The sequence below is a fragment of the Anolis carolinensis genome, chromosome 5 (assembly GCF_035594765.1).
Source record: "Anolis carolinensis isolate JA03-04 chromosome 5, rAnoCar3.1.pri, whole genome shotgun sequence".
Classification (NCBI taxonomy): Eukaryota; Metazoa; Chordata; class Lepidosauria; order Squamata; family Dactyloidae; genus Anolis; species Anolis carolinensis.
The window spans coordinates 125,223,632-125,249,061 of record NC_085845.1 but is presented as its reverse complement, the minus strand read 5'-3'; the positions used below and the strand labels follow the sequence as shown (position 1 = coordinate 125,249,061).

Genomic DNA, 25,430 nt, shown 5'->3' with positions numbered 1-25,430 from the left:
ATCAAGAAAACCAGCCTTTTCTTCCACGACTATTTTAAAAGCAATACAAAGCCTTGCTTATTTGTGTATTATTTAAACCTTCTTATTTATAATACTTACTTGAATTTTGTATATTACAGAAAACAGTAGTGCTCTGTGATTTCAGTGCTGTATAGACTTTAATGGAAAGATAGGCACCTCACACTTTAAATTTAAATAATTGATCTTTTACAGACATACCGTAACTCTGGTATAGACCTCTACTCCTTTGGAAGCATTCTTAACACTACCATGTTCTTTATAATAATACTGCACCTTGTGATTGAGAGTAAATATTTGGTAAGTACATGATTGAATTCACAGATTGTTGTAGGAGTCACAGTTTATTTCTAGGCTGGGGGCAATGTGGGCATGTGGCCCTCCAGATGTTGTTGGACACCAACTTTTAACATTCCTTACCATTGGGTGTTCTGCTTAGGAGCTAGGATACTATGCTGGCTAGGACTGATGATTGTCTTGGTGGATGATCTCTGCTGGGAACAGAGATAAGTGTATCCATGTTCATTCTGCTATGAAAAATCTCTGGGGATCTGATAGTTCTTTCAACATCTTGATGTCTTGACAAACCTCTCAGTAGCCTTTGCTACCATCAGCCATGACATCCTTCTGAGCCTTCATTCTGGAATGGGAATTGAATGGCACTGTTTAGAGTGGTTCTAATCCTTTTTAGAATAGCAATTTCAGAAGATGGTGCAGCATTTCTCAACCTGGGGTTTGGGACCCCTGGGAGGGTCGCAAGGGGGTGTCAGAGGGGTCGCCAAAGACCATCAGAAAACACATATTTCAGATGGTCTTAGGAACCCCTTTGGCAGAGAAGGCTGAAGATCTTTTCACTGGTCCTTCTCCTCCTTTTTGGAAACAGATGGTGAATCCTCTCACCAAAGCCCAATTTGCCCAATTCTATCCCAGCAACTACAACTCCCAAATGTCAAGGTCTATTTTCCCCAAACTCTACCAGTGTTCACATTTGGGCATATTGAGTATTCATTCCAAGTTTGGTCCAGATCCATTATTGTTTTAAGTTCACAGTGCTCTCTGTATGTAGGTGAACGACAACTTCAAAACCAAAGGCCAATGCCCACCAAAGCTTTTCAGTATTTTCTGTTGGTCATGGGAGTTCTGTGTACTAAGTTTGGTTCAATTCCATTGTTGCTGGAGTTCAGAAGGCCCTTCGATTGTAAGTTAGCTATAAATCCCAGCAACTACAACTCCCAAAAGACAAAATCAATCCCCTCCCAACCCCACCAGTATTCAAGTTCGGGCATATCGGTTATTTGTGCCAAATTTGGTCCAGTGAATGAAAATACATCCTGCATATCAGATATTTACATTGCGATTCATAACAGTAGCAAAATTACCGTTATGAAGTAGCAATGAAAATAATTTTATGGTTGGGGGTCACCACAACATGAAGAACTCTATTAAGGTGTCATGGCATTAGGAAGCTTGAGAACCACTGTGCTAGAGGATTCCTTTTTGACCCCATAGCTATTAGAAGACCTATTCCTTGAGATGACTGATTACAGCGGCACATGCCTAAATTGCATTTTATTTGTATTAATGTAAAATGCTCTACTTGGGGCTGCCTTTCACAACTGTTCAGAAACTGAAACAGGTTCAAAATAATACAGCCAGATTGCAGACTGGGACTTCTTTAAAAGAGCCATGTAGTTCTTTGTTGTTGTTATGTATTTAAAAAATATCATTACTGTATATTGAACTTCAAATGCCGAACAAAACAGTTCCCTGCCCTCAATTTTATAATCCAAACATGATGCAAATAGAAAAGAGAATGACAACGTGGTAGAGGAGTTAAATCCAGCAGATACTGCCTCTTATTCTCTTCCTTTGAGGGCAGAGCAATGGCATTTGGGATGGATGGGGTTTATTTAATTTGCTTTTAGGTCTAGGCCTTTTCCACACAGCTGAATAAATTCCCACGTTATCTGCTTTGAACTGGAGTATATGGCAGTGTGGACTCAGATAACCCAGTTCAAAAGCAGATATTGTGGGATTTTCTGCCCTGATGTTCTGGGTTATATGGCTGTGTGAAAGGGCCCATATGCATGATGGAGAAACAGCTTCACTGGCTTCCAGTTTGTTTCTGGGCATAATAATAATAATAATAATAATAATAATAATAATAATAATAATTAATAATTTGGACAGAAAAACAAGAAAACTCATGACCATTCATCATTCACTGCACCCCCGCAGTGATGTTGACCGGCTATATCTGCCTAGAAGATCAGGGGGCAGAGGACTCTTACAAGTAAAACAAACAGTCAAAGAAGAAGAACATGCCCTTGCAGAATATGTAAAGCAAAGTGAAGAACCTGCTTTGATTGAAGTAAAAATCAGAAACTCCTCAAAACACAGCAGACAAAGAATCAGTACAAGAAAACCGCACTACAAACTAGAGCTGACAGCTGGCACAACAAAACACTGCATGGAAAGTTCCTTGACAAAATTGAAGGAAAAGCTGATAAGGAGAAGACCTGGCTATGGCTCACAAATGGGACCCTGAAGAAGGAGACAGAAGGCCTGATCCTTGCAGCCCAGGAGCAAGCCATCAGAACAAATGCAATTAAGGCCAAGATCGAAAAATCAGCTGATGACCCAAAATGCAGACTGTGCAAGGAAACCGACGAAACCATTGATCATATCCTCAGCTGCTGTAAGAAAATCACACAGACAGACTACAAACAGAGGCACAACCATGTGGCCCAAATGATTCATTGGAACTTATGCCTCAAATGCCACCTCCCAGCAGTAAAGAACTGGTGGGATCACAAACCTGCAAAAGTATTGGAAAATAAGCACGCAAAGATACTGTGGGACTTCCGAATCCAGACTGACAAAGTTCTGGAACACAACACACCAGACATCACAGTTGTGGAAAGGAAAAAGGTTTGGATCATTGATGTTGCCATCCCAGGTGACAGTCGCATTGATGGAAAACAACAGGAAAAACTCAGCCGTTATCAGGACCTCAAGATTGAACTTCAAGACTGGCAGAAACCAGTGCAGGTGGTCCCGGTGGTGATGGGTACACTGGGTGCCATGCCAAAAGATCTCAGCTGGCATTTGGAAACAATAGGCATGGACAAAATTACGATCTGCCAACTGCAAAAGGCAACCCTACTGGGATCTGCACGCATCATCCAAAAATACATCACACAGTCCTAAACGCTTAGGAAGTGTTCGACTTGTGATTTTGTGATATGAAATCCAGCATGTCTATCTTGTTTGCTGTGTCATACAATAAAATAATAATAATAATAATAATAATAATAATAATAATACAATCTTTATTTATATCTCACTTTTCTCCTACATGGTTGGATCTATGACTCTCACCTATCTCCCAATATCAACCGATCCAACTTCTAAGGTCCTCAAGGGAAGGTTTTCTCTCATTTTACAACCATCATAGGCATGTTTGCTGAGTTGGATGATCCCAGACTTTGGAAGTCCCTTTGGGGACAGCAATGTTGGTCCCCTCTGTTTTCTTTCTACCAACAGGAAAAGGTTTTCTATTTGATCAGGACTTTTAATATTAATTGTCTGTTGTATATTATCTCATTTTGTTTTAATTCAAATGGTCAAACTCCTTAGGTCTGGTACAGAGGGAAAGGTGGGATATAATTTTCAGCAGATAATTTCCAATACAAAAGCAAAAAGATATACAAACAAAAAGAAAAATGCAATTGAAAGGAAGAACAGCAAAAATGGAAAGGAGGAAACATACATTTGACTCTCAACTTGCCTAATGATGGTTATACACTTTATAGCTTAATGGTGTAACATTAGAAAACGTTGACCATTTCCGCTACCTTGGCAGCCACCTCTCCACAAAAGTCAACATCGACACTGAAATACAACACCGCCTGAGCTCTGCGAGTGCAGCATTTTTCCGAATGAAGCAGAGAGTGTTTGATGACCGGGACATCCGTAGAGATACCAAGGTGCTTGTTTATAAAGCCATTGTCCTCCCAATCCTGCTCTATGCCTGTGAAATGTGGATGGTCTACAGACGTCACACTCAACTCCTGGAGCGTTTCCATCAGCGTTGCCTCAGGAAAATCCTGCAAATCTCTTGGGAAGACAGGCGGACAAATGTCCGTGTGCTGGAAGAAGCAAAGACCACCAGCATTGAAGCGATGTTCCTAGGCCATCAACTTCGCTGGACTGGCCACGTTGTCTGAATAATAATAATAATAATAATAACTTTATTTTTATACCCCGCCTCTATCTCCCCGAAGGGGACTCAGGGCGGCTTACATGGGGCCAAGCCCGAATAAAAACAGTAGCAGTATAAAACACAGCAATAGACAACAACTTGCACAATAAAAAAATAAAACATAAAACATGCCCGATCATCGTCTCCCAAAGCAGTTGCTCTACTCCGAACTCAAGAATGGGAAACGTAATGTTGGTGGGCAGGAAAAGAGATTTAAAGATGGGCTTAAAGCCAACCTTAAAAACTGTGGCATAGACACTGAGAACTGGGAAGCCCTGGCCCTTGAGCGCTCTAATTGGAGGTCAGCTGTGACCAGCAGTGCTGCGGAGTTCGAAGAGGCACGAATGGAGGGCTTAAGGGAGAAACGTGCCAAGAGGAAGGAGTGTCAAGCCAACACTGACCGGGACCGCCTTCCACCTGGAAACCGATGTCCTCACTGTGGGAGAACATGCAGATCAAGAATAGGTCTCTTCAGCCATCTACGGACACACCCTCAAGATGGAAGACAATCATCCTCAAACTACAAGGGATCGCCTAAGGCAGGGGTCCCCAAACTTTTTAAACGGGGGGCCAGTTCACAATCCTTCGGACCGTTGGAGGGCCGGACTATAGTTGGCCACCGAGCAATAAATAATAATAATAATAATAATAATAATAATAATAATAATAATAATAATAAAAAGAGGATTGGCAGAGACCCTTTGGGCCATTGAGTCCAATCCCCTTCTGCCTTTGTGCACCGAAAGCACAAGCACAGCACCCCTAACAGATGGCCACCCAGCCTCAATGTTAATAATAATAATAATAATAGGGTTTTGGAACACAATACTCCTGACCTCACAGTCGTGTTAAAAAACAAAGTATGGATTGTCGACGTTGCAATCCTAGGTGACAGCAGGATTGAGGAAAAACAACTGGAAAAGCTGACACGATATGAGGATTTAAAGATCTATTACAAAGACTCTGGCACAAGCCAGTCAAGGTGGTCCCAGTGGTGATCGGCACACTGGGTGCAGTGCCTAAAGACCTTGGCCTGCACTTAAACACAATCGACACTGACACAATCCCCACCTGCCAGCTGCAGAAGGCCACCTTACTGGGATCTGCGCGCATTATTCGCCGATACATCACACAGTCCTAGACACTTGGGAAGTGTCCGACGTGTGATCCAATACAACAGCCAGCAGAGTATCTGCTGTGGACTCATCTTGTTGTATGTCAAATAATAATAATAATAATAATAATAATAATAATAATAATAATAATAAGGGTTGTAAGAGAAGAAGAGAACCCTTGGGTCATTTAGCCCAACCCCCTTCTGCCCTTGTGCCGTGGGGGCCAGATAAATGGCTTCGATGGGCCGCATCCGGCCCCCGGGCCTTAGTTTGGGGACCCCTGGCCTAAGGTATACACTTTACTATGTAAAATAACTTATCCCAATAAGTATATAAATTAACTGAATGCATGGATGTGTGAATGCATGAATCAATGCATAAAGCAGTGGAACTCTCTGCCCCGGAGCGTGGTGGAGGCTCCTTCTTTGGAGGCTTTTAAATAGAGTCTTGGTGGCCATTTGTCGAGGTTGCTTTGATTATTATTTCCCTGCTTCTTGGTACAGGGTTGGACTGGATGGCCCACAATGTCTCTTCCAACTCTATGATTCTGTGATTCTAATGCATGGATAAAATGAATGGTGTTTCTAGGTTTTTAGAAATGGATAGAAATGTCATCTCATTCAGCTAATGTTGTTGTTTTTATTTCAGACTATGATACACTTCTCTGTTTTTGCATTTAGCATCATTTTGTTCTTTTCCATTATCGGAACCTTTGGAGCCCTCTGTGTTCTTTGCAACCCACCTGCCAATCCATACTGGGTTATGCAAAGGCAGTTGGCTAATCCAGTATTTTATCAGATCTGCATCGTCACAACAATGTTGGCTCTACTTCCAAGGTATTTATCTGCTTTGAAACCAGACATTTCAGGATACATAGCTATTTTTATTTGGGACCTGCCATGTTGTGGCTTTGTCTTAAAAGCCTACGTCAAACATGAATGAATAATTAAATCAAAGTTTATTATAAAATCAATTGCCCCGAGCTAATTTTGACCAGTTGCTGAGTGTCCCTGTACAATACATGTGCTAGTTTTTGCACTACCTGGGCACCTCCTGCCCTTCCATCAGCCAGGCAATTCTCTCCAGGGATACTTCCTGGCATTCTTCCATCCCCATGTCCAGTAAACATCATATCATGCTTGAGGGTGGAAGAGATACAGGATCTTGACCAGAGAATCCTATTTATGTGCATATGATTATTCAGTTTACTGTTGCAGTCTTTATACGTATATACTCGAAGATAAGCCGAGTTTTTCAGCCCTTATTTATGAGCTGAAAAAGCCTCCCCCGGCTTATAATCGGGTCAAGGTCAAGCCAGCAGCGGAGCCTGGAGGCTGTTGCTTGCAATATATGACATATTTATCTCTCATCTTACCCTCCCTTATCAGTGTATTCTTTTCCAAAGCCTCCCTCACTCTTAACCAAGGGAATATTTTGAAAAGGGAATGAAGCCCTTGCAAGTCAGGAAGAATATATATATATACCCATTAATCTTATAGAAGCATTTTTCTCTGAAATATATGTTAATCTCTGCTACAGATATATAGGCATTTCCACCTGCAAGCCTTTACAAACCCTCTATGTACCTTTATATTTGTATCTATCTATCTATCTATACACATTAATTTTATATATGAATTTCCCCATCATATGTTTGCAAGTCTTTGCAAATCCTATAAACATATAGATAACTAGAGATTTCAATGTACCTGTATATCTGTATCTGTGTGTATACATTATTTTATATATGAATTTTTGGCTCATATGTTTGCAAGTCTATGCAAATCCTATACAGATATTATTATCTATATAGAGAGAGATCTAGATAGATATATATGAATATAGATTTGTAGGGCTTGCAAATATTGCAGGGGAAATGCGCGCGCGCACACACACACACACACACACAGATTTCTAGAAATATATAGGGCATAGATAAAGGTAAAGGTTTCCCCTGATGTTAAGTCCAGTCGTGACCGACTCTGGGGGTTGGTGCTAATCTCCATTTCAAAGCTGAAGAGCCAGCATTGTCCATAGACACCTCCAAGGTCACGTGGCCGGCATGACTGTATGGAGCGCCATTACCTTCCCATCGGAGCGGTACCTATTGATCTATTCACATCTGCATGTTTTCGAACTGCTACGTTGGCAGGGCATATTATATATATATATATATATATATATATATATATATATATATATATATATATATATAGAGAGAGAGAGAGAGAGAGAGAGAGAGAGAGAGAGAGAGAGGATATATGAATTTACCCTCATATGTTTGCAAGTCTCTGCAAATTCTATATAGATATAATTATCTATATAAAGAGAGATGTCTGGATAGATATGAATATATTCTTACCTACCTATATATAGGGCTTGCAAACATTACAGGGGGGAAATGAATACACAAATATATATAGACATGTCTAGATAGATATGAATATATATATATATATATATATATATATATATATATATATATAGCTTGCAAATATTGTAGGGGAAATGCACACACACACACACACACACACAGAGGGGGGATTTGCAAATGTTTCAGGGGGAAATGCATATGTGAAATTAGTATATATAATTATAGATCTATATCTAGCTCTGCATTGTTTATATAGACACTGAATGTTTGCCTGTTACTATGTTGGAAGCTGGTCTGAGTCCCCATGGGGAGATAGGACAGGGTACAAATGACGTTTATTATTATTATTATTATTATTATTATTATTATTATTATTATTTTATTGTTAATATCATATTGTTTTTGTTGACCCTACTTTTCCAATTACAGAGCTACTTTACTGTTTTTCTTTGAAATATGGTAAATATTGAAAAACCTTTAACCTACTAATGCCTCAATATAATTTCATTGGGATCTATTTTCATTTTGAAATTTACCAGTAGCTGCTGCATTTTCCACCCTTGGCTTATACTTGAGTCAATAAGTTTCCCCACTTTTTTGTGGTAAAATTAGGTGCCTCGGCTTATATTAGGGTCAGCTTATACTCAAGTATATATGGTATTATTTCATATGTAAGTTGTGAGAATAGGCAACATTTATCTCTTCATTTCATGTTTTGTAGTATGTTCATGTGTTGTCCCCACCACCACCACTTAACAACCCCAATGGAGGCCATAGTAGTATTTCTAAGCCACAACATGTTGGGCTAATTTTGGGGGGAGAAAAACTTTATTTTATATTTGAATGTCTCTCCTTTATATCAGATTTTCAGACTCTTTTCCTTTTGTTCAGAATTGTATTAACTTGAACTTGGTAACTGGAAATAAATTTAATCTAAATATCTCCCTACACTCTAGGTTTTTGTACAGAATAATAGAAAGCACAGTGTTTCCAAGCCCACTGCTGCAAGCCAGATTCCATGAAAGCCAATTTAAGCAAACAAAGATGTTCTGTATGAAAGTGATCCCAGTGGAAACTGATGACTAAAGAACAAGTGAGAAAACTTAAGAATATATGTATTTTTCCAATTTCTGGCCCACTGGAGAAGGACAGGTTGCTTACCTCCAACAGTATTTCTTTGAGTGGTTTTCTGCGAATTCACACAACTGGGTTTCAATGGCGTATATGCAGTGCTTCATCAAAACCTTCTGAAATCATTCGGCAGTTTTGGCGGTAACCCTACCCACCCTCTTTAGGGTATAAATCAGGCCTGCGCCACTTCGTCCATGTAAAGGGCAACTCACCCTTTCTGTGAGCCACCCCTTCTCTCTACAAAAGGGGAAGCCTGGCCCTTTCCCAATCTCACACCATTTCCATGAGAAGGCTGGGGAAGGGGCAGTGCTTCTCCTTCACAACAGCACTCAACTCTCACCTCCACATCTCTGGAGGGGTTTCCTTGTTGGGCAAGGCAAGCCTAAATATCCAAGGAGATGAGGAACTGCCGGTGAGAGCTACAAGGCCTCCCATGACAGACAGGCAATCTGACAATGGGCTGGGCTTCTCCTTTGCCAGTTGGTCTTTTGACTAGCAAAACTATTTTTTTTTTCAGATGGACATACAAGAAAACATCTGCCAGCACCCGGCAAGAAAATATCTACAAGAGCACAGAAAGTACAGAAAATGAAGGCATAAATACTCTGTGCCAACATAAGCATTACTTTTTGTATAAAAACAAAGAAGATACACATGTGTAATCTCATTGGCTCAGATATATCAAAGATCATTATACAGATCAATAAAAATCCAACATTTAAACAACCTTTGCCTCTTGTGTATTCCACACTAATGACAATATTATAATATACATGCAGAAAGAACAGAACAGCCGAAGGCCACATCTAATTTAAAATGAGTTCTCAAACAGTATTGAAAAATGAATGTCATTGTGGGTTGATCACATAACTGCTTTTCATATACCGTGTTTCCCTGAAAATAAGACAGTGTCTAGGTCTTATTTTCAGGGAATGTCTTATTTTTCCATGAAGAAGAATTTACATTTATTGTTGAACAAAAAAATGAACATTTATTATATATTGTACAGTAGTTGTCATCATAAACCAGCATAACCAGACAAACTGTGAATCCTATCAAGATTTTCTTGTTACTACCAATATTTCCATGTACAACACGTTATGGTATGTACATTTACCGATCCTGCATGCTCTGGTGTTCTGTTCGGTGGGCATGCTTCTAAACAAAAACTTTGCTAGGTCTTACTTTCGTGGGAGGCCTTATATTTAGCAATTCAGCAAAACCTCTACTAGGTCTTATTTTCTGGGGATGTCTTATTTTAGGGGAAACAGGGTATATAGTCAAGTGGTGCACCTTTAAAGAAAGCATTGGTGGTATAAGGATGAACAGGCTTTGGAAGAGGTTTTTGAGCTAGTTCATAGCACAAACCAATAACAGAGGCCATCCATTTTGAGAGTCTCTGGAAAGAAGGTCTTCCTTACAATACAACCCCTGTCCAGATAGGACAGAGCTCATCTTACATCTAAAAGACTCAGTCTCCTCTCCAAAGGAAATGATGGGTCCAGAAAAGAAGTTGGAAGTACAATTTTCTAGTTTAAGTGAAAAGCTATGGTCGAGTTGGATACTGGCAGGTGGAGGTTTTTTATACTCTTGGATTAAAAAAAAATGTAACCACAGGGTGGTGGAAGTTGGAAGACTTGCCAATTCTCTTTAGGTTCCATGAAATAGCTGAAATGTAACATTTCAAGCAGAGCCCTCAGTGGCGCAGCGGATTAAACTGCTGAGCTACTGGACTTGTTGACCAAAATGTCAGCAGTTCGAATCCAGGGAGTGGGGTGAGCTCACACTGTTAGCCTCAGCTTCTGCCAACCTAGCAGTTCGTAAACATGCAAATGTGAGTAGATCAATAGGTACCGCTCCAGAGGGAAGGTAAAGGCATTCCATACAGTCATCCCAGCCACATGATCTTGGAGGTGTCTATGGACAACGCCGGCTCTTCGGCTTAGAAATGGGGATAAGCATGACCCCCCAGTGTCGGACACAAGTAGACTTAATGTCAAGGAGAAACCTTTACCTTAACATTTCAACCACAGGGAAAGGGCATTTTCAGAAAAGATAGCCAGAAACTCCAGGATACCTTTGATAGAACGAACCGGAGGGGTCATGCATCAGTCCTGAAGAAACAAGCTGGACTGCCTACACTTACAGTAGGAACAGGTGTTGGAAGACCCATAAGTAGGAAGTAAGATCTGCTGAACCTTATCAGACAGGTAAATCAATCCTTAATTCTCTATGCAGCCAAGCATCAGATGTTGAACCCAACCATTCAAGATGGAGATAAGGTCCAGTTGACAATCAAAGTAATGAAACCTGTGTTCTCTCCCATATTTCAGGAAAACCCTTTGAACATATGGCCATATCAACTTTATGACTTATTCATTGGAAGACCATTTTACTTGGTATCACACTCCTTCAGGAGAGATAAAATGGGATATAAATAATGATTATAATATATAATAATATCCAGGCGAATTGTGTTCACTTTGAATGGACCCTCGCTATAATACCTGTCATCGAGATAAGGTAGTCCTGAGACCCGACATTACCTTCTGTGGTCTGCATTTGTCCTTAAGGCCTTCCTACCATCGCTTGCTTCACTTTACTTTCCACCCTGTTGCAATAGTTGTAGAAGTCTTTCAATGGAGAGAAGGGTATCAATTCCTGGATCCAACTGTGGTGGAGGAAAAGAGGTAGAACAGTAAAGCCAGTTATCATCCATGCAGGACTGCATGCTAAGCAGAAGGAAGAAGCTAAATCTCCTCTTCCTACATTTCATTCTGTTGACAAAAATTGCTAGATGGGGTTGCTGGCTGCATAATAAAAGAAATGTTGATCTTAAGATGGTTGCTTGGTTTGATCTCTTGGCATTTTCCATGCCAGATATGGTTTGTGGACAGTTCCATCAGCTTGCTTACTTATAATAAAACTGTTGTACTACCTTTATGTCTGAGCACAATTCTATTAAATGGTATTTGACAGATTGACACTCTCAAGGCAGTTTGCAACAATTAAAATATCATAATGAAAACCAGAGAGCATTAAATAAGCAAATAAAACAAATCTACAGACAGGACGCAACTACAATACAGCCGAAGGTTGGTAGCATAACAATCTTACAATCTTACCCCTGTCCAATATACGAGGGCTATCCACAAAGTAGATTACGTTTTGAAATTAAAAATGAACAAAGTATAGGAGCAAACATTTACCATATGCAGTTGAAAGCCACACCCAAATACCACATCTCACGTAGTCACCATTCAAATCTAGGCACTTACCATAGCGATGAATGAGCTTTGCAAATCCTTCCCCACTAAATTCTGCTGCTTGTGTCCCCAACCACTTGTTTCCAACAATGGGGGTGTGGCTGGCAACACAGCGTTTTGGCAACGCTGCACAGCTGCGGAAAGGAGTAACTGGCTGGTTGACGATGCAAGCAGCAGAATTTAGTGGGGGAGGAGTTGCAAAGCTCATTCATCACTACGGTAAGTGCCTAGATTTGAATGGTGACTACATGAGATGTGGTATTTGGGTGTGGCTTTCAACTGCATATGGTAAATGTTTTCTCCTATACTTTGTTCATTTTTAATTCTAAAACGTAATCTACTTTGTGGATAGCCCTCGTATGTCACTGAAGAAACTAATCTAACTTGTTGCCTCTACTAATCTTCCTTTTAAGTTTTAAAAAATAATAAATCTACTCTTTTAAGTTTTTTTTTTTTAAAAAAAAAATCCCATTCTTTAAAGTTGGGGTGTGGGGACAGCAGGATTAAATAATTTCTTTTTTAAATGGGGGTAATGATGCATTTGTTTTCCTTATCCATTTTTACTCACAAACTTCCTATAGATTGCAGTTCTCTAGCAATGCATTATTTATTTATTGTGTGAGAGGCAAACCAAGGGTACAGTTTTAATGTATTTGAAAACACAAACACAATTAAAAACTTGGCATTATACTAAATGTCCTTTGACCAGTAGCCTGCCACTTGGAGTGCCTCTGGTGTTGTTATAAGAAGGTCCTCCATTGTGCTTGTGGCAGGGCTCAGATTGCATTTTGTGGGTGGTCTGTGGTTTGCATGTCATGGACTCCACATTGTAGCCCCATTTCTTAAGGCTGGCTCTGCATCTCGTGATGCCAGAGCGCAGTCTGTTCAGCGCCTTCCAAGTCGCCCAGTCTTCTGTGTGCCCAGAAGTGATTTGCAGCATGCAACCAAACAAACAATGCATTGATGTTATTCATTAATACTAAACAGTTTGCAAAAGAAAATCCTGTGGGAAAGGGGAACCTCTGCTGGTAAAGAAGTGGTATTTCAGGATCTGTGGATTTATTTATTCAGAGTTGCTGGTTTCAGCTCAATTAAACATACGTTTGCAGTCAAGGCAGAAAATCCCACAATATCTTCTTTGACCTGGGTTATCAGAGTCCACACTGCCATATATTCCAGTTCAAAGCAGATAATGTGGGATTTTATTCAGCTGTGTGGCAAGGGCTTTAGACAATTGTGAACGAAAGAGTTCTGCCACTGAAGCAAAACAAGTATGACTTTTTTCTGTGTTGATCACTTTAAAGAGTTCGGAGGGACTACATTGGCCTCCTTATGGGAATTTGGAGGGCTATATATCACTTGCCATTTCCCTTACCCTTTAAAAATTTTAATGCCCCTATACCTGTCAGACTAACTCATTTCCCAGCATCACTATGCAAATAAAAACAATATCTGAAATATTAGCCATCTAAATACCATAAAGGCATTGAATAAAGTATTATCTTGGACTCTAAGCAGGGTTGACTCTGATAAATTCTTGAATGGAAGACCACTAACCAATACCAGGTGTTGTAAACTATAGTCCAAAAGAAAGAACGGCCAAAACCATCTCTGCTCATAAAGTTCACCATAAGTTGACATGTGATTTGAAAATGAGTGTGTCCTTGGCATGTGCGATAGATTAAAATGTTTCAAAGGTCATTACAAAATTAGGGGATGCTGTTGTTTCATTTCTAAAAGGTTTCTAAACTATAGTTAGTGAAAATTTCTTTACTATAATGAGAGTATCGATATTCCGTTACTTTTTCATTATATTATTAGGTAAGTTTCAATTCTTAAGTTTTTGCCCACATGTCAGATATTGCCTCGTAAGTATGAATTTAACGAATCTGATACAACTTAAGAGGACTAATGAAAAATGCACAACTCTAGTATTTCCAGTGGTTTTTCCAGGAAAAAATTGGTTTGCTGAAATTTTGAAATAATTATTTTCTTTCCCTGCCCTTTATTAATTAGTAAAATTATGCAGTAGCAAATTATGCAATGTCATGTAAGACCATTTTGTAATTTAAATGGAATGAATAACACAATTTCTTTTTGATTTTTTGACAGACCAAGATAAAAAAAGAAAGGCTTTCTAATACATTCTTCCACCCATCCAGAAAAACATATGTTATCAACCAAATAGCAATGGCTCAAATAGGTGCACATCTTCACTGATGCATAATTATGCAGGACCGTTTTTTAATGCAAATAAATGAAATATAACCCAGAACAATGAACAAACTGAAGTCTTCCCTTCCGCTGATTCATAAACACATATGCCTCAACATGCTTTTATGAAAGTCAATAGAATTCTAACCTTCCAGAAAGCTTTTATTAACATACCAAATTATAGACTGCATGAAAGCATCCAGACTGTAATAGTTATAAACAAAGACTTCACTACATACTTTCTTTAAATGGTTTAAGTTAAAATTTACTTGAGCAGTGAAGAAGGACAGGTTGCTTACCTGTAACCATGTTTCTTCGAGTGTACTCTGTGAATTCACACTAATGGAGAGGCTGCGCCTGCGCAGGTCCCAACGGAAAACTCTTCCCAAGCTGAAGTTTAAATTTTGGCGGTAGCCACGCCCCTCCGTCCCCGGAGGGCATATAAGGCAGCCCTCGGCGTCTCCTCCCCAGTTCCTACGCCGCTAAGGCAACGAGAAAGGAAGAGGGTTTGCCAGAGGGGAAGGAAGGGCGGGCTTGTGTGAATTCACAGAGTACACTCGAAGAAACATGGTTACAGGTAAGCAACCTGTCCTTTTTCTTCGTGTACTCTGTGAATGCACACTAATGGAGACTAGCAAGCTTAGGTCTCGGAGGCGGGCTAAGCAAACCCTGACAACGAGAAAATGTCCAAACATATGTTTATTAAACATCAAAACATGGTCCGAGGACCCATTAAAGTATTGCATTAACACACGCCAAACACCGAGAGCAACCCGGTAAGGCATGATATAACCATTTAAGAGCACATGTGTAAGTAGGAACATCATTCCCCCAAAGGGGGAAGGCAGTTGCAAATAAGGCACAAATTGTCAAAGAGAACAGTGCAAACATGTACCGAACAGGAAAATCGACAAAAAAGTCGCATGAGGAAAACATCCACAGAGAAGTCATAAATGCATAAGGTTTAGGACAAGCATGAAGATAAAACTGCCCTAGCAAAGGCTGAATCCTTTAAAGTTTTTTGGTCTACCTGTGATGACTCATGGGCCTTGTAGTCCTGCTCATGACATTGTGATACCTGATGAAGAAGAAAACTTGGGTTTTTTACCTTCCCAGTCAGAACTGGAATTTTCCCAGCCAGATTCTTCCCAGCCAGATCTGGGAACCTTGCACCTGCAAGAGAGTTGTGTTCCAGAAGTATGTCAAACAAACCCTGAGCCTACATCTCCTGTGTTTTCTCGCCATGAGTTTTGTAAACAACAGAGAGGTTTGGAAGCGGCCTCGCGCAGGAGTGCTAGAATAGCTGCTAAGAATTTAGCCAATTAAGCCTGCTTTCCATGAGAATCTTTAAGGAGTCAAACATCTGGTCTCAGAGATTAGCTTTCGTTTCTGGTTCCCAGAGAACTGCTCTCGGCGGGAAAGTTAGACTCTATATAGATGTTTTACCCGCGAAGTAACTTCGCGGAGTCAATTCGTCAGCCTCCGGAGCGAGTTGTGTCGGGACAGCGCGCTCCGTTCCAAGCCTAGTTCCTGTTCAAGCCTTGTCCTTGTTCTCAAGCCTTCGCTCCTGCTTCCCAGCCTTGTTTACCTTCGGACCTTGCCTCGCCTTCCAGGACTAAACCTTGCCTTGTTTCACGGATTTTACCAAGTAATTCCACGGGCCTTGTTCTTGTTCCACGTTACCTTGTGTCACGATTCAAGCCTTGTTTTCAAGTATCAAGTTAATTCCTAGCCTTGCTCAAGTTCATGGACTAAAGGACCTTGTCATCTCCCCTCACTTTGCCTGGCAAAGTGAGTGTTTCGGTTATTGGATTACAACTTTGGACCTTAATATTTCATATTGGACATTGTTTTCTTGGACTAATTTTGACCTTTCCTGAAAGGTCTACTTCTGGACTATTTCATACACTTGCTTTTATTAACTTTATATATTCCTTCAATAAAGATATTAGATAGATTCTGGTCCCTGTGTATGGTTATTGGTGCCTTTGCAGCCTGGGTCCTGACAGTTTGACTCCGCCACCATAAGCACCAATTAACCAAGGCCAGAATGTCTACCGGAGTCGTGCCGGGTGGGCAGCCACTTAGCTACACCATCAGCAAGGACGAAGTGGACCGCATCCGTGACAGACTCAACGCGCAGGATGGAGAAATAAAAGGGTTGAGGGAGCGCGGAATCCGCCTCCCGGCCATGGCGTTGCCAACTAAGTTTTCTGGAGAAGCCTCCAAGGTCCAAGTATTCCGCCGCCAGTGCCAGGCTTACCTAGAGGCCCGTGCCGCCGAGTTTCCCCAAGAGGACATCAAGGTGGCGTGGGTTTACAGTCTTCTAGACGGGCCAGCGGCCAACTGGGCGACGGCACTGTTCGACCAAGCCTCTCCACACCTAAGATCAGCGCAACACTTCTTGGACCACCTTAAGGAGACCTGGGGAATCGAGGACAATTTGGAGGCAGCCGGTCACAAACTCCGCCGCCTCTTTCAAGGAGACAGACCCATGTCTCAGTACATAGCCGAGTTCCGAGTGCTGGCCCACAACACCGGCTGGAACGATGTAGCCCTCAGAGGACAATTTCGGGAGGGTCTCAACATTGAAATGCTGGAGGAAATCTCCAAGGTGGATCCCCCCCACACTCTTGAAGCACTCATTGATCAATGTTTACGGGCTGAAGTCATGATTGCCAACAGGAAACAGTGGGTACGAGGCCAGAGCGGTAGAGCTGGGGCAAAACCCCCCGCTCCCGCCAGCGTTCAGCCGCGTCCAGTGTGGAGACCCCCACCACCATCCCCATACCCCAGAGGGAGCGAGGAGGTGCCGATGCAGTTGGGTAATGTGCGTCCCAGATTAGATGCCGCCGAGAAGGCCCGCCGCCAACGCCTAAACCTCTGTTGGTATTGCGGGAATGGGGGCCACTTCGCCAGAGAGTGCCCAGCCAAAGGGAAGCCCGCCGCCCGTCTTGCGGCGGCGTCCTCCACGGAGACGAAGGCGTCTGAGGCGGCTGGCACACAGCCGGCGGGGGAAGCCAACGACCGGGCGTAGAGAGGCTCGCCAACCCGGTCAAAAAACCCATTCAAGAGCCGCCAACCGGGGTCCTGTTCCTTCTAGTGGTCACCTTATGGTCAGCAAAAAAGGGACCCGTCATGATCCACGCCATGATAGACTCCGGAGCCACCAACAATTTCATTGATAGAGAGTATGCCGACTCTCTGGGATTACAATATCATGACTTCAAGAATGCCCGTGTGGTGCAAGCCATCGATGGCCGCCCTCTCAAGACGGGCCCCGTAAGCCAGTGGTCGGAACCCACCAGGATGTGGATAAGGGAACATATGGAAGAGATTTCCTTCTTTGTTACTGAGGTTCCCCACTTCCCTGTGATTTTGGGGATTCCATGGCTGACACTTCACGATCCAAGCATCTCCTGGTCCAACAGAGAACTGCAGTTTGCTTCAAAGTACTGCCAAAACCATTGCCTCGTAGCCAAGGTCTGCCATGCCACAGACACCGAGCCCATTATCACCTTGCCAAAGAAGTACTCCGAGTATTGGGATGTATTCAATGAAAAGGAAGCCGAAAAATTACCCCCACATAGACCTTATGACTGTGCCATTGACTTGGTGGAGGGGGCCCCGATCCCGCGAGGGCATCTCTACTCCCTGACCGAACCGGAGCAAGAAGCTCTCAGGGAATTCATAGAGACAAACCTTCGCAAGGGATTCATCAGACCCTCTCAATCCCCAGCCGCCTCCCCAGTGATGTTTGTGAAGAAGTCAGGGGAATTACGCTTGGTGGTGGACTACAGAGCATTGAACAATATCACTAAGCGGAACAGCTATCCCCTGCCCTTAATCTCGGATCTACTAGACCGACTTCGAGGAGCCAAGGTCTACACCAAGCTGGACCTACGGGGGGCTTATAACCTAGTTCGCATCAGAGAAGGGGACGAGTGGAAGACCGCCTTCCAGACTAAATTCGGATTATTCGAGTCCCGAGTTATGAATTATGGTTTATGCGGAGCTCCCGCAACGTTCCAGCATTTTGTCAACGACATCTTTCAGGATTATCTAGATCGGTTCTTGATCATCTACCTGGATGATTTTTTGGTGTTTTCTAGATCACAATCAGAACATGAGAACCACGTTAAAATGGTGTTACAACGATTGCGGGATCATGGGCTTTATGCCAAGCTGGAAAAATGCGCTTTTGATCTACAAGAGGTAGATTTCCTGGGGTACCGCATCTCGCCTCTAGGGCTCTCCATGGACCCGGCAAAAGTTTCAGCAGTATTGGAATGGCGGGCGCCAACCAACAAGAAAGAGGTGCAGCGATTCTTGGGGTTCGCGAACTATTACCGCAAGTTCATTCCAGATTTTGCCCGCTGGTCTGACCCAATCACCAGCTGCATCCGTGGGAAACAGCCCTTCCGCTGGACTGATCAAGCAGAGAAAGGGTTCCAACAACTAAAGAAATTATTCACGTCCCAGCCAATCCTTCAGCATCCAGATCCTGAAACCCTTTTTGTTGTGCAAGCGGACGCCTCTGATGTGGCAATTGGAGCTGTACTCCTACAACCGGTGGGAGATCATCTTCATCCTTGTGCCTTTTATTCTCGTCAACTAACCGCACCAGAGAGGAACTATACCATTTGGGAAAAAGAACTATTAGCCATAAAGGCAGCTTTTGAAACTTGGAGACATTGGCTAGAAGGGGCCAAATTTCCCATTGAAGTCCATACTGATCATCGGAATCTAGAACATCTAAGAACTGCCCGCAAGCTAAATCAGAGGCAACAACGTTGGGCTTTATTCTTTGAACGTTTTAACTTCCAGATTCATTATGTAACCCCAGCCCAAACCAAGCAAGCAGACGCCCTGTCACGTAAACCGGAATACGCTGCAGGACGCAAGGAGACCTTTGAATCCCAACTACTACAACCCGAGAACTTTGCCACGCTCACAGTGGGGAACACCAAATCCACTCTCATTGATTCAACTCCCTCTACTCCAGGGCCCCTCTGTGCTCAAGAAATCAGGGCTAGTCAGCAAGCAGATGCCTGGGCGCAGGACCAACTTCGTCAAGGACTGCTTTTTCCCTTTTCGCTTAAGGATGGACTGCTTTGCTATAGAAATCATGTTTATATCCCACCAGGACCGGGCAGGGAAAAAGCACTTCGTCTGTGTCATGACTGCAAGCCAGCAGGGCATTTCGGACTATTTAAAACCATGCATTTGATCCTAAGAGATTTCTGGTGGCCCAAGATCCGCAAGGATGTGGAAAAATATGTCAACACCTGCCCAGTATGCCAGCGCTCCAAGACTAGAAGGGAGAAGCCCTCAGGGCTTTTACACCCCCTTCCTACCCCATCTCGCCCATGGGAAATAATTTCTGCGGATTTTATCACTGACTTACCACCTTCCTGTGAATTTACCACGATCCTAGTGGTGGTGGACCTTTTTACCAAGTTAGCCCATTTCATTCCCTGCAATGGCCTCCCCACGGCCAAAGAAACTGCAGATTTATTCCTTCAACATGTTTTCAGATTGCATGGGTTGCCCAAGAGTTTGGTCACAGACCGTGGGTCCCAATTCACCTCTCGTTTCTGGAAGGCACTACAAAAACTATTGAACATAGACTCTCGTTTATCTTCCGCTCATCATCCCCAAACAGATGGGCAAACGGAGCGTACTAATGCCACTTTGGAACAGTACCTTCGCTGTTATGTAAACTACCAACAGGACAATTGGGCTTCTCTGTTACCACTGTCGGAGTTTGCCTACAATAATGGAGTCCAGGCTTCTACAAAAGAAACGCCGTTCTTTGCAAACTACGGTTTCCATCCACGTTTCTTTCCTCCTGTCATTGAAACTTCAGAAGTTCCCGCAGCAGAGGATTGGCTGCAGGAACTCACAGCGGTGCAACAACTTTTGCTCCAGCAACTGGACCAAGCCAAGGAGGACTATAAACGTCACGCGGACAAACATCGCCAGCAGGGCCCCGAAATCAAGGTAGGAGATCGGGTTTTTCTGTCCACTCGCTTTCTGCCCTCCCATCGCCCTTGCCGGAAATTAGATGCCTGTTTCATTGGCCCCTATCCAGTGGTGGCGCAATTAAACCCCGTGACTTTCAAACTCCAACTTCCGCGTTCAATGCGCATTCACCCAGTGTTTCACCGCTCCCTGCTCCTTCCGGCGGATGGTGTGCGGCCAGATGTAAACCGGCCGGCCCCCATCCCTGTTTTGGTGGATGGAGAGGACGAGTTCGAGGTTCAGGACATTTTGGATTCTCGCTTTCACCGCCGCCGCCTGCAATATCTCATTGACTGGGTGGGTTTTGGCCCTGAGGAACGCTCTTGGGAAGACGCCTCCACAGTCCATGCTCCTGATCTAACCCGTCGCTTTCATCAGACCTATCCCGCCAAGCCACGACCTCGCGCCTCGGGGAGAGAGTCCCAGTTTGGGAGGGGGCTTGAGGAGGGGGATAGTGTGATGACTCATGGGCCTTGTAGTCCTGCTCATGACATTGTGATACCTGATGAAGAAGAAAACTTGGGTTTTTTACCTTCCCAGTCAGAACTGGAATTTTCCCAGCCAGATTCTTCCCAGCCAGATCTGGGAACCTTGCACCTGCAAGAGAGTTGTGTTCCAGAAGTATGTCAAACAAACCCTGAGCCTACATCTCCTGTGTTTTCTCGCCATGAGTTTTGTAAACAACAGAGAGGTTTGGAAGCGGCCTCGCGCAGGAGTGCTAGAATAGCTGCTAAGAATTTAGCCAATTAAGCCTGCTTTCCATGAGAATCTTTAAGGAGTCAAACATCTGGTCTCAGAGATTAGCTTTCGTTTCTGGTTCCCAGAGAACTGCTCTCGGCGGGAAAGTTAGACTCTATATAGATGTTTTACCCGCGAAGTAACTTCGCGGAGTCAATTCGTCAGCCTCCGGAGCGAGTTGTGTCTGGACAGCGCGCTCCGTTCCAAGCCTAGTTCCTGTTCAAGCCTTGTCCTTGTTCTCAAGCCTTCGCTCCTGCTTCCCAGCCTTGTTTACCTTCGGACCTTGCCTCGCCTTCCAGGACTAAACCTTGCCTTGTTTCACGGATTTTACCAAGTAATTCCACGGGCCTTGTTCTTGTTCCACGTTACCTTGTGTCACGATTCAAGCCTTGTTTTCAAGTATCAAGTTAATTCCTAGCCTTGCTCAAGTTCATGGACTAAAGGACCTTGTCATCTCCCCTCACTTTGCCTGGCAAAGTGAGTGTTTCGGTTATTGGATTACAACTTTGGACCTTAATATTTCATATTGGACATTGTTTTCTTGGACTAATTTTGACCTTTCCTGAAAGGTCTACTTCTGGACTATTTCATACACTTGCTTTTATTAACTTTATATATTCCTTCAATAAAGATATTAGATAGATTCTGGTCCCTGTGTATGGTTATTGGTGCCTTTGCAGCCTGGGTCCTGACACTACCCTATAGTGAGACACGAATGTAAGGGGGTTGGACCAGATCGCTGCCCTGCAAATGGAGTCCAGGGGGATGCCCCTTAGGAAGGCAGTCGACGTGGAGAGACCTCTCGTCGAGCGCGGGCGGACCGACGGAGGGGGAGGTCGTTTGGCTAGTTCATAGGCCAGTTCAATGGCCTGAGCGATCCAATGGGACAGTCTTTGTGAAGAAATAGGATTGCCCAGTTTATCTGGAGCATGGGCCACAAAAAGTTTTGGGGACTTTCGAATGTCCTTAGTACGGTCCCGGTAGAAAAGAAGTGCTCTACGCACATCGAGGAGGTGCAGTCTCCGCTCAAGGGGAGACGAGGGGTCTGGGAAGAAGGCGGGAAGGACAATGTCCTGGTTAAGGTGAAAGGCCGAGACCACCTTGGGAAGGAAGGTGATGTCCGGACGGAGAACGGCGCGGTCATGATGAAAGCGGAGGTAAGGTTCATCAACCCGAAGGGCTGCCAGCTCCGAGGGTCTGCGCGCCGAGGTTATGGCCACCAGGAAGGCAACTTTCCAAGAAAGGAGACGTAGGTCGGTCGAAGCCAATGGTTCAAAAGGGGAGGCAGTGAGCTGGGAAAGCACGAGCTCGAGGTTCCACCCCGGAGTAGGAGGTTGAGACGGTGGGCAGATGTTATTGTATCCTTTCAAGAAGGTTTTGACAAGGTGATCGGAGAACAACGACGGTCTACCATGTTGCTGAAAACACCAGGATAGAGCGGCCAAGTAAGATTTCATAGAAGCAAGAGAAAGTTTTTGGTCTGCCAAAGACATAAGGAAGTCCAGGACAATCGGTACCGAGGTTGGGAAGGCAGTAATTCCCCGGGAGCGAAGAAAAGAACGAAAGCGAGAAACTTTATAAGTGTAGGCCCTGGTTGTAGCCGGCTTGTGAGCTGCGCGGAGGACCTCATGTAGGTTGTGCGGGAGGGAGGTCAGGCGAGAATCCTCCAAGCAGTGAGATGTAGAGAGGGGAGATCCGGGTGCAGGATCTGGCCGTTTTCCCTGGACAAGAGGTGAGGTAGAAGGGGCAGAGTGAAGAAGGTCGCTCTGGAGAGATGAAGAAGAGCCGGGAACCAAGGTTGACGGGGCCAGGCTGGAGCTATCAGGATTGCCGACGTCGGTACCGACCGGAGTTTCTGTAGGACCTTTGGTATGAGAGGAAAAGGCGGAAAGAGGTAGATCGGTTCCGCAGACCAGTCCAGAAGGAAGGCGTCTCCCAGGCAGCCTGGAGAGGAGGACGGGGGAAGTCTTGCCCCGTATCGAGGCAGCTGAGCATTCTGGGGAGAAGCGAAAAGGTCTAGAGTGGGGAAGCCCCATTTGTGAAAAAGAGAAAGAAGAGTCTCGGGGTCGAGCATCCACTCGTGGGAGGAAGTCGTCATCCTGCTGAGGGCGTCTGCCAAGTTGTTCTGGATCCCGGGAAGGTGAATCGCCGAGATTTGGATGTTGCGGGCTATGCACCAATACCACAGCTGGGAGGAGAGGAGCATCAGCTTCCTTGAACCCGTGCCGCCCTGTTTGTTGATGTAGAAGACTGCTACCGTGTTGTCTGATTGGACGAGGACAGACCTTTGGGAGATCAGGCGGGAGAAGGCTTTCAGAGCCTTGAAGATAGCAAGGAGTTCCAGAAAGTTTATGTGATTGGCCTTCTCGGAGGGAGACCAGAGGCCTCGAACAGTGAGACCCTTCATGTGGGCTCCCCAGCCGAAATTGGATGAGTCCGTGGTTATGGTGGTGGAGGGGGGAATCGGGTGGAACGGAAGACCCCTGCAGACGTTGGAGAGGGATTTCCACCAGAGAAGCGACCGACAAACATGGGGCGGGACCGAGAGAAACCTCGAGTTGGGGTGGCGAAATGGCTTGAAAACGTCTATGAACCACCTCTGCAGGGTCCGGAGATGGAGCCTGGCAAACAGGGTCGTGAGGACTGTGGAGGCCATGTGGCCGAGCAGTACTTGGATGGATCGAGCCCGAACCCTCCGGTGGGTCTCGCAGAAGATGATTTGTTGGCGAAGGGCTAGAAACCTGTCGAGCGGGAGGGAGACAGTCCGAGCGATTGAGTCGAACAGGGCACCGATGAAGCGAATTTTGTTCGACGGGGTGAGGTGAGATTTGTCGTGGTTTAGCTGGAGACCGAGAGATTCTAGAAGAGAGAGGGTGTAGTCGACGTGACGTCGGAGGAGGGCAGGGTCGGATCCGACCAGAAGCCAGTCGTCCAGATAAGGAAAGACTGTGATCGCCTGGAGTCGGAGGTGGGCAGCCACAACGGCGACGACCTTGGTAAAGACCCTTGGGGCCGTAACGAGGCCAAAGGGTAAAACGGTGAACTGGTAGGTTTGGTCGAGAACTTTGAAGCAGAGGAAACGCCTGTGGGCTTCTCGAATCGCTACGTGGAAATAAGCGTCTCGTAGGTCTATAGACACGAAGTAGTCTCCGCGTTGAAGCATCGGTAGGATGGAGGCGATGGACACCATCCTGAACTTGGTCGGGCGTATGAAGGTATTGAGCATACGTAAGTCCAGAATGGGGCGGAGGCCCCCGCCCCTCTTCGGGACCGTGAAGTATCTGGAGAAGAAGCTTTGAGGGTCCCGTACCAATGGAGAGGGCCGAATAGCCCCTTTCGCGAGGAGGGCGTCGACCTCTGCAAGAATTTCTCGGGAAGGGTTGGAGAGGAGGACCTGTCCCGTGGGCGGGAGCCCCTCGAACTCTAAGGCATAGCCTTCTTGGACAATTTTGAGAACCCAGGCATCTGAAGTAATAGATTTCCAACGGTGAAAGAAGGGAGCCAGGCGGTCCAGAAAGAGACCATGAGGTTGATTTGGCGGAAGAGAGAGGTGCAGAGGAGTGAGAACCGCATCGGTACCGAAGAAAGAGTCTCTGGAGGGAGAGATGGCGTCAGGAGCGCCGGTGAGGTTGACCAGCGGTGGGGGTGGTACGGCCACGTTGTCTCTGCGGCTGAGTCGCCCGACGAGGCTGTTGGCGGTTCTGGTTGTTGGATACCGAGGGACGCCTGAAGGATTGCTGGCGGTAAGAGGGAGGCGGGAAGCGCCGAAAACGTTGAGGAAACCACTTGGTGCGGTGTGTTTGAGGTTGGTCACCACATTTAGTGGCCAGAACTTTAAAGTCATGATTGGTTTTGAGCTTGTCGTCCGTACCGGAATTAAAGAGGCCCATGGCGTCGAAGGGGAGGTCTTCGATGACTTGCCTGGAGGAGGAAGACAAGCCGGACGACCTCAGCCAGGCGTGGCGACGAATGGCAATGGCGTGGGCGATCATTTTGCCGGCCGTGTCGCCCGTATGCTTAGCCATCTGGATTTGATGATGTGCTAGCGAGTCGGCCTCTTGTTGGAGGGTGGACATGACGGACCGGTCTTCATCCGACAATTTAGAGAAGAAGGGCTGAGCTTTCTCCCAAAGGATCTGCTGGTATGCCCCCATACAGGCCCCATAGTTCGCCATTCTACAGAGTAGAAGGGCTCCGGAATAGAGCTTCCGACCGACCGTGTCAAACCTCTTGCCCTCTCTGTCTGCAGGGGTAGTGGATTCACGGCCGGAAGACTGAGAAGCTTT

At 44.7% G+C, this 25,430-nt stretch overlaps 2 protein-coding genes across 5 annotated transcripts in view; one reads left to right on the top strand and one right to left on the bottom strand.

Moving 5' to 3' along the window:
* atp10d (ATPase phospholipid transporting 10D (putative)) overlaps positions 1-9,628 on the top strand; it is a 75,500-nt gene extending 65,872 nt beyond the window's left edge. For 3 of the 4 annotated variants that reach the window (XM_062982220.1, XM_062982219.1, XM_062982221.1), the window contains 4 exons: positions 214-318; positions 6,046-6,233; positions 8,728-8,864; positions 9,420-9,628. In XM_062982220.1, the coding sequence (XP_062838290.1) occupies positions 214-318; positions 6,046-6,233; positions 8,728-8,857 (423 nt within the window). In that variant the 3' untranslated portion in view covers positions 8,858-8,864; positions 9,420-9,628. Of the gene's footprint in view, positions 1-213; positions 319-6,045; positions 6,234-8,727; positions 8,865-9,419 lie in introns of those variants that run through there. The other variant, XR_010006644.1, reaches the window with a different exon arrangement.
* The window catches only part of pgm2 (phosphoglucomutase 2), a 161,248-nt gene that overhangs the window by 94,745 nt on the left and 41,073 nt on the right, over positions 1-25,430 (bottom strand). The window contains exon 3 of the mRNA XM_062982222.1: positions 11,449-11,573. The gene's annotated coding sequence lies outside the window, so the exon portion shown is untranslated. The remainder of the gene's footprint in view (positions 1-11,448; positions 11,574-25,430) is intronic.